General features: G+C 28.4%; 2 protein-coding genes across 2 annotated transcripts; one reads left to right on the forward strand and one right to left on the reverse strand.

Annotated features, from left to right (window-relative positions):
- Positions 1 to 438: 438 nt before the first annotated feature.
- LOC108573082 (HEAT repeat-containing protein 6) lies at positions 439 to 5,760 on the reverse strand. The gene is given in 12 exon segments (XM_017935447.1): positions 439 to 609; positions 783 to 899; positions 973 to 1,179; positions 1,251 to 1,328; positions 1,466 to 1,685; positions 1,841 to 2,088; positions 3,141 to 3,491; positions 3,576 to 3,865; positions 3,930 to 4,752; positions 4,835 to 5,068; positions 5,162 to 5,410; positions 5,590 to 5,760. Coding segments are annotated over 12 exon segments (3,159 nt in total).
- Positions 5,761 to 6,757: 997 nt separating this feature from the next.
- LOC108573098 (ankyrin repeat and MYND domain-containing protein 2) lies at positions 6,758 to 8,440 on the forward strand. Its single transcript, XM_017935464.1, has 3 exons — positions 6,758 to 6,958; positions 7,351 to 7,728; positions 7,796 to 8,440. Exons 1-3 carry the CDS (start codon positions 6,758 to 6,760, stop codon positions 8,438 to 8,440), a joined length of 1,224 nt encoding a protein of 407 aa, XP_017790953.1.
- The last annotated feature ends 447 nt before the right edge of the window (positions 8,441 to 8,887 follow it).

An 8,887-nucleotide genomic window follows, 5' to 3' on the forward strand; every position in this document is an offset into this window, starting at 1 on the left:
AAGTTTATGATTGTCAAAAAATGTTTTTTTTTTATTTCAATGTACTGTACGTATATGTTTACATCTAGTTTACAAATACATTTTGTGCAAAATCGGTCACGACGAAATAAAGGAATTATATATTACCCTTCAAGGTTTTAACTGATACAGAGTTAATAAGTTATTTCGTTATTTGAAAATGTCTTTCTTTTCTTAAGTAGATTAATTGTTTATTTGCCAGTGTCTCTCGATGCTTAATGTTATCATTATATTTGAATTAGAAATCATATTCAATGCAATCACATTTACTATGGACAATGATTTAATTCCTTTGTTTTATATAATAGTACTCAGCCAGTAAGTATCTTTAATCGTGAAATGCGCTTATGGTAGGTTATCTTTGAATTGCCAAGACTGACAACCTTTCAAAGTACAATTAATTAATTTTTGTTTAATAAGTTAAGTTAAAATAGTACCGTTTATATTGTCATACCGTTTATTTCGTTCAAAAATGCTTGCTAATGTTTGTGCAATTTTTCGTTCTTCTAATAATGAAGCACTTTTCACATATTTTTCTAATTGAGATTTGGCTTTTATTAATTCTCCCACTTTTTCAGGCACAGTAGTTTCCTAACAAATCAATAAAGAAAAAAAAATGTATATTTTTGTATTAATGAAGATTATTTTTAAAGATTAAAAATTGTAAAAAGTAGTAATGGTAATAATAGTTACGAATTTATCTTTTTTTATAGTTCCATTTTGTAAATATTAGTAATAAAGAATAATATTTTAAGTCATTGTACCTGAAACTGCTTCATATAGTTAGAAATATCATCTACATGTTCACCTATCTCTGTCCACAGATTTTGCAGATCTGATACCTCTGTATAAGCAGCCACATGGCTAAGTGTAAGGCACAACTAAAAAACACATGATAATAACATTTATCAGCATATAATTGTATTAGTATATGTAATAGTTATGTTCAATTACTTGTTGAATAAGAGCGTCTCGATGTGGATATTCGACGTAACTTGGTACATGTTGAGAATTTTCGAAGGCTAGGATAATGCTTTTCCACAAAATTACAACGTATTTACCAAATGATTTGCATGAATATAATGCCCACGATGCGTTAGTACGAACTTTAAAGTTCGGACTATCGCATATTAAATTACATAATGCAGGAAATACTTGATCCTACTAAAACAATAAAGCTGTATTAACTATAATAAAAATATTAATAAATGTTCACTTTAGTTGTTACGTACCCGCCAAGAACGTGGTAATATATTATCTGGATTGTTGCTTAAAACTAAACCTAGAGCTCGACATGCATTCCAACGTACCTTTAATATACAATAAATAAAAATATATTAGAAACCTAATAAAAAGGAACTGAAATAACAATTTTCCAAACCAAGTTATAAAACATGGTAAATAAGTGAAATTGTTGATTAAAGTGTTTAATAATATTTCTAATTACTTTCATATCATTTCCTAACATAGCACAATTTATAAGAGTTTCTAGTCCTAATGATGTATCATTCAATATATGTTTGTTGGGACATAAATATAGAATACTTCCAAGAGTTCGAACAGCATTGCATTTTACTTTATCATTGTCCTTAGATGCTTTAATACAAACTTGATAGATTTTTGGTAATAAAATTTCCAATGAGACAGGTTCCACTTCTTCAGAATTTCTGCTAAAGAAGGAGTTTTATATATACAAAAATTAAAATTCTTTAACTATATAAAAAAGATATAAGTATAAGTATTAGTGGCTGATTTAAAACAAAAAATATTACACAATAGAATAATAAGTATTAGTTAAATGTTTAATATGATTATAACTAACTTTTCTTTTGACAGACAATTACACAAATTAGCTAATGCCCATGCTCCTTTAATACGAACACCAAGATTTGTATCATCAGCAGTTAGGCAAATTATATCAGCTAAATCCATTAAAAATCCAGTTTCCTCCTTCAGCGCAGGTAAAGTGACTAACATTCCCAATGCTCGTAATCCAGCAGCTCTTACAGCACTTTCTGTATCATGTACTGCATTAAATAGTACTGTGATAATTAAAACTGCTTTCTGTCTCTAAAACAATGTTTATAAATATTATACATTAAAATTACAGTACAATTATATTAGTTGAACATCAAATGAATTTGCCAACATGAAGAAAATCTTCATCACTGATTGAAATTAATTTGTGTATACAATCATTTAACTTTAGATTAAGTACACACTATTACTTTGTTGTACATTGAAAATGATTATACTGTTACATTGAAAAACGAAAGTTTTATATGTTTCTCCAAACTTTGCAATGTATTAGCTGGATTTCTCATGAAAAATTTAATCTAAATGTGATTTAAATTAAACAGTTTTGAGTTAGATAATAATACCAATTAATAATAGTTATTATTAGCTAAAAATTACAATGTAGTAACTGTAATAACTTTTAGGAACACTGTTTGTAATAAAATGAATTCTGTTTTACTTCAAAACATACAATTAATATTCAAAGCAATCTGTTTCTACATCATTTCAAAGTAAATTATTTTAACAAGTGACTGTACCTAAGTGTAGAATGTTGATTTAAATAAATGAGTTTAAATGCTACTTGAATAAATGAATCTTTTAAAGTTGTTTACATAAACGAATTTCGTATTTAACAACAACTTCTATACTTAAAACATTTGTTTTGAAACTTCATAGCTTTTATATTACAAAATAGAACCCCATCTTTAGGGTCTATTTTCACTCCTGTAACACATATTGGCATGTAGAAAAATTTATATGTCAAATATTTGTTAAAAAGTACCTCAGACATAAGATTTATCCTTTGAAGAAAAAAGAAATTTTCGTTATAAAATAAAACAATATAAACACATGTACCAATCCGCAAATAAAATTTTTTTTGGAAGAGATAACATTTTGTATATTAATTTATAGTTTCTTTAGGAGGATACTTGCAAGGGTTGTACCAAAATATTATAATGATAGAATAAAAATTTAAAGTATTCAAACTATACTTGAACATATTCTGATCAGAATGATTCTAATAATTTATTAAAAGTTATTCTACTGAAAAATCGTAAAAGTTTCATTTTTCATATAACAGTAATGGCTTGTCATGCAACCACATGTATTGGTAGTTTTGCATTTCATTTATTTTCAATAAAATATAATATTTAATAATAAGCAGCTTCTCGTATTATTGTTTGCGGATGTTGCAGAAGTAGTGTCATGGGATCAAATATAATATTCCAAAATATTGAAGCATTGCTGTTCTCTGAGTCATTGTTCATGAGGCAACCAGCCATGATTTCTAGAGCCCGACATGCATGTAATATTACTTGTATTTCAAAATCTTGTACGACTTCTACTAAAGTCGTTGTAATCAGTTCTAAATGTGAGAATATAAGATTTCCAGTACTGAATGCCATTCTACCAATTAGTTTTAAGGATTGAAGACGAACAGGTGTACTCATTATCTATAATCAAATAAACCATCATTTAGTTTCCAAAATTAATATTTGGCTTTTAAGCAAATATTTAAAAATTAAATGTAACTATACTTTATTTGATATATTTTCTAAACAAATATGGACTAAGAAACATATATTTGCTTCTTTCAGTAATTTGTTGTCATATTCATTCATCATATTATTCTTAAGATCTTCAATATCTATTTCTTCTTCTTCTTCTTTTTCCACATTATCAGTGATTGAAACATGTAGATGCATTTTATCTGATTCTATATTTGCAGTTGATTGTTTTGCCAGTATTTTAAGTATCTCTGGAGTTACTGGATCACAAGATGTAATAGCTTCAAATGCTGACAGTGCAGCAACACGAACTGTTGGATCTACATAAAATACAAAGGGTAAAATATTTTCTTTTGGAAAATCATATAGTAATAATGCAAATACCTTTGTGAAATATATGTGGTCTACAATTTCTCATCAATTTTGTAGCAAGTCCTGTTTGTAAACGGATATATGGTGTGCCTTGAATTAGAGCAGCAGCACATTTTAAACCATGAGTCAAAACTGCTACATTTGTTTCACCATTTAAAATCAAAGATAAAGTAAAATGTAATTCTTTAATCATTAAACAAACTGTACCAAAAAAAGTAATAAAAGAAGTATGATGAACATCCTCTGCATGCATTAAGAAAGGTTTAGCATTTATAAGTAATTCTGTTAGTGTACTCAGTATGTGTTGTTTTACTTTAGATACAGGTTCTTTTAAGAGAATTCTAGTTAATACTCGAGCATCATTTCGCGATCCAGTGGCAACAATTTGTGGCCAAAATCCAAATATTTCACGACTTTGTGAATTTTCAACAAGTGCTTGCAGTAAGTGTATAGTTTCTAGTCTTACTTTAGAATCCATAAGAGTGGAATTACTACTTTCAGTATCTGAAGTATCTGAATCACTTGAATACATATTAACTCCTTTGCATTCTGTTACATTACTCTTTATTTCAGTAGCAACCTTTTTAGTAGATTGTTTTTTTAATTTTGCTTTGTGATTTTTCAAATTTTTACACTTGGGAATGACATGAACTTGTTCTGGAAGATTCATTACTGCTGGACGAAGAAGTTGTGGTTTTACAGGTGAATAATCTTTAATACCATAAAATAAAAATGCTTGTACCACTCCCAAAATTTCACCCATAAAGTCAATGGAATGTGGTAATAACTTATTAGCCATTATAATATGTAAAATATGTAAGCATGAATATAAAATCTAAAAATTTAATTCATTAACATAATATGTAATAATAATGAATTTGGTACAATTTATTTTATACAACAAATTTATTACTTACTTTAGTATGATAAAATTTACTGTCATTTACATATGAAGAAGATGAAACAATATGTAATGCGATATCTTTAATCATGCATATCAATTCTTTTGCTATAGAAGTGCCATTATAATTCCTTATTAAAATTCCTTCTAAGCAGTTGATTGCATGATAATGAATTTCAGACCACTGTGTATTACATGGATTTAAGTATTTTTGTAACAATTTATCATCTTCAAGTAATAATTGTAAATACTGTAAATATGTACTATTTTAAACGTTATGACATTCACAACTTTATAACCATTATAATGTATTATAAAATATTTAAAAAATGTTTATGCTCACATGATTCATGTCATCAAATTGTTCATTCATTAAAATACTTTTTAAAGATAAAATGACATTATTATGTACAAGTGGTGAAGCAAATTTGAAAACTTTTATGATCCATCGTTTAGAAAATGTAAATGTTTCTTCCTCAAATTTAACATTATTTTGAATTAGATTGGTTAAAAGTTTACAATGATTTTGAACCAAAGTTGTTTCTGCAGGTATAATAATAGTACACAACTGCTTAATAAGCAATTGTACTGCCTAAAACATTATTAAAAAGTGAAACAATAAAATACTCAAATTAATTTCAATAAAGAGATAAGTTTTAGGATTCTGTTTTAAATTAACATTATTACATTAATATAATTATTGAACACATATTGTAATAAATATTGTATATCAAGAAATAAATAAAATAATTAAATTTTCAACAAACTTACATCATTATTGGAAATTGTGACATATCGATAATCAAGATCGTTAAGCTCGCAGAGGTAATTATTGATCAAGTTTGTTTCATTGTACCTTTTCTTCGTCAATATGAGTAATTTTTCTATTATAAAATCAAATTTGATGGTATAATTCGGATAATCAATATGCATGGAAGCCATTTTCTTATGTTCGCAACCTTTTAAATATAACTATTAGGCATTTTATTAAGAAAGTTATACATTACACAAGGATTATACTTTGATACTAAATTATAGATTGCCCATTTTTGGTAATATGGAGACAGAAATTTAAAAGCATTCTTATATCTCAAACGGGATACAGAATACACTTATCACTTTATGAGACTTTGTGTCACATATTCTGACATACCGATTGTGAAATAAATCGCAAGTTTTATCACAGTGAGTCGAGGTAAATACAGAAGAAACCTATCACCATAGACGAGGTACAGGCACAGACGACGTACAAGATAAACGTAGCATCTTATGGGACTTTTTGTCCGGGGCTTTGGGGTCGAGAAGACTCTTACCATTTTCGTGTCGCTACCAACGTTACCGATTAAGCACAGAATAAGATTACAATATTAGTAGTGGTTGAAACTGGAACTATGAAATTACAAATAAAAGAGTAACGTAATTGTTTATTAGTAGACGATTCATCACATGCGCGTGTCTACTGCTGCTAAAAGATCGTGAACAATTCTACCTAAGCAATCTAATATATGTATGTATCTTTATATGCAAATTTAATAAAAGTGGAATTAGTAAAAGTATTTTTTACATCTGTTGACTTTACCATTTTTGATGGTTGTATTGTATGTAATTTATAAACTCACCGCATCATATCGTAGAGGACATAACAAAAACTCTGGTTTTTTATACGATCGGTATTTCAGAACGTTGGACACGAAAATGGTAAGGGTCTTCTCGGCCCCAAAGCCCCGGACAAAAAATCCTATAAGATGTTAGGTCTATCTTGTACGTCTTCTGTGGTAGTAGTGGGACAAAAAGGTTTGCTCTGTACATACCTTGTTTGTGCTTGGGGTAAAGAGTTTCAAGCCCTGTAATCAAACGTCGATAAAATAGTTTCCTTTTGTATATTCTCGACAATTCTGTAGTTCTCGATTTCTCGTTATGCTGATCGATAGTGGGAAAAATGGCGCCTGTCGCAGAGGCTCTAACCGACGTACAAAAGCAAATTTTTACGAAAATCAGTAATAATGAAGTGTTTGAGCTCAAAACGCTGTTGGCAGCGAATAAAATTAAAATGGATTTTGTAGATGAGAATGGTATGAGTCCACTTCAACATGCTTGTTATAAAGGAAACAGAGAAATAGTACAGATGCTCCTAGATCAGGTAGGTTAACTTTTTAACAATACATACAACCATCAAACATGATTTAAAAAGTGTTTATAATTTTAGTAATTGTAATTATTTTTTGAAAACGTATTTTCTACATATATTTCTGATTTTTTTTTTTACTTGTATAATGAATTAGCGACATAAACATACAAATAAGCATTTATTTCAATTTTTAGAAAGAGTAAGTCATAACAGAAAGAAAAAATGAAAATATGTTTATATACTGTGAAGGTTTTTATTAAATACTTATGAAAAATTTTTTTATTTAATGTGCTTCAGATATATAGATACATAGAGTTATTTCAAACTATATCTAAAAAATATATAGTCTACTATTTTAGAAAAATTATATAAATGATTTCAATAATTAAAATACTTTATTATAGGGAGCAGATGTAAATGCATGTCAACATGAACATGCATACACAGCTCTTCATTTTTCAGCTCTTAGTGGAAATGCTGAACTTTGTCACCTTTTAATGTCTCATGGAGCTCGTCTGACAGCAACAAACAGTGTAGGAAGAACTCCAGCTCAGATGGCTGCCTTTGTAGGCAATCACAATTGCGTAGCAACTATCAATAATTTTATTCCAAAGGCTGACATAGATTATTATGTAAAACCTCAAGGTTTACAGATTGAATCAATGCTTCCACCACATTTAGCAGATTCTTTTCATAAATTTATAATGCAAGTTAATGTGCATCCTATACGTGTAGCTATGAATTTACAAAGATGTCCTGGTCTTTTAGAAAATGCTGCTAAGGTAAAGCTTGTGTATAATAACAACAAAAATTTTCAAACAAATGTTACATACTTTTTCCAATTTTCAGGTACAAAAAGTTTTAGAATCCATGCGCCATAAGGAAATGACGAGAGGTGCAGAAACAAATGAAGTGATGGCATTTAAATATCATTATCTTAGTTGTGTTGTAGCTGAAGTGATCAAGTTTCAAAAAAGACAAGAAGCAATGAAGGCAGAGAAAATCGAAAAAATAAATGAAGAAGGGGACGATAAAAAATCAGATACTATAGAAGGTTTAATAAGAAAATTTTTGAAGTGTAGCAAAAATGATGGTATACCAGAATATCAAGAAGCTTTTCTGCGAGAAAGTGTAAGAGAGTTTCTATATAGAGAGAGTACAATCTTTCGACAAATGGTAGCAACTCTTGCAGCTAGTGATCCACCATCTGCTATATCAGTAGTATCAGCTGCTATTAATGGTCAAAGAGCCTTCTCAGACAATGCGCAGATTTGCATTACATGTGGAGAAGATAAAGCTAACAAAAAGTGTAGCAAATGTAAAGCAGTGCAATATTGTGACAGAGAATGTCAAAGACTCCATTGGTTTATGCACAAAAAAGCGTGCACTAGATTAGGGCAAAATATAACACCAAGTGCGAAAATAAGCGACGCAGATAAAGAACAAATAAGCAACTCTGTGAGCTCTAGGCTACAAAATCTAAGTGTTAATTGAGCAGAATAAAAAATGTGAAATTTAATTTCAAACAATCAATTTCAATGTGCTGTATGTATCTATTTAATTTTATATTACTTTAACTCAGATAGAAAACTGAAAAAGTAATTTTGCCCATACCTTTGATAAACAACTCCTAACTTCTTACTTTTTAGATTTACACAAAATAATAAATTTTTTATGTATTAAACAATTTTTTTTTCTTGTAAAATTCATCATGTATTATACCTAATTATTATCACCATTATGTATTATAAATAATATCACATACAAATACTTGGTTAAAATGTTACTTTCTCAGGATTGTATTCTTGTGATTATCATTACCGTGAAAATAAAATATACTTATAAATATCCTTTTATGATTTCAAACTTTTTATTGATTTTGAAACAATTATTATCTGAAACGAATTGTTATTTATTAATTTTAAGAAAAACGAATTTATA

This window comes from Habropoda laboriosa, unplaced genomic scaffold (genome assembly GCF_001263275.1).
Source record: "Habropoda laboriosa isolate 0110345459 unplaced genomic scaffold, ASM126327v1 scaffold89, whole genome shotgun sequence".
Lineage (NCBI taxonomy): Eukaryota > Metazoa > Arthropoda > Insecta > Hymenoptera > Apidae > Habropoda > Habropoda laboriosa.

Excerpts from the sequence above, each read along its gene's own strand:
- LOC108573098 (XM_017935464.1), top strand. The coding sequence starts at position 6,758 with ATGGCGCCTGTCGCAGAGGCTCTAACCGACGTACAAAAGCAAATTTTT. Across the intron at positions 6,959-7,350 it reads TACAGATGCTCCTAGATCAG|GGAGCAGATGTAAATGCATG; the intron begins GTAGGTTAACTT and ends ACTTTATTATAG. Across the intron at positions 7,729-7,795 it reads TTTTAGAAAATGCTGCTAAG|GTACAAAAAGTTTTAGAATC; the intron begins GTAAAGCTTGTG and ends TCCAATTTTCAG.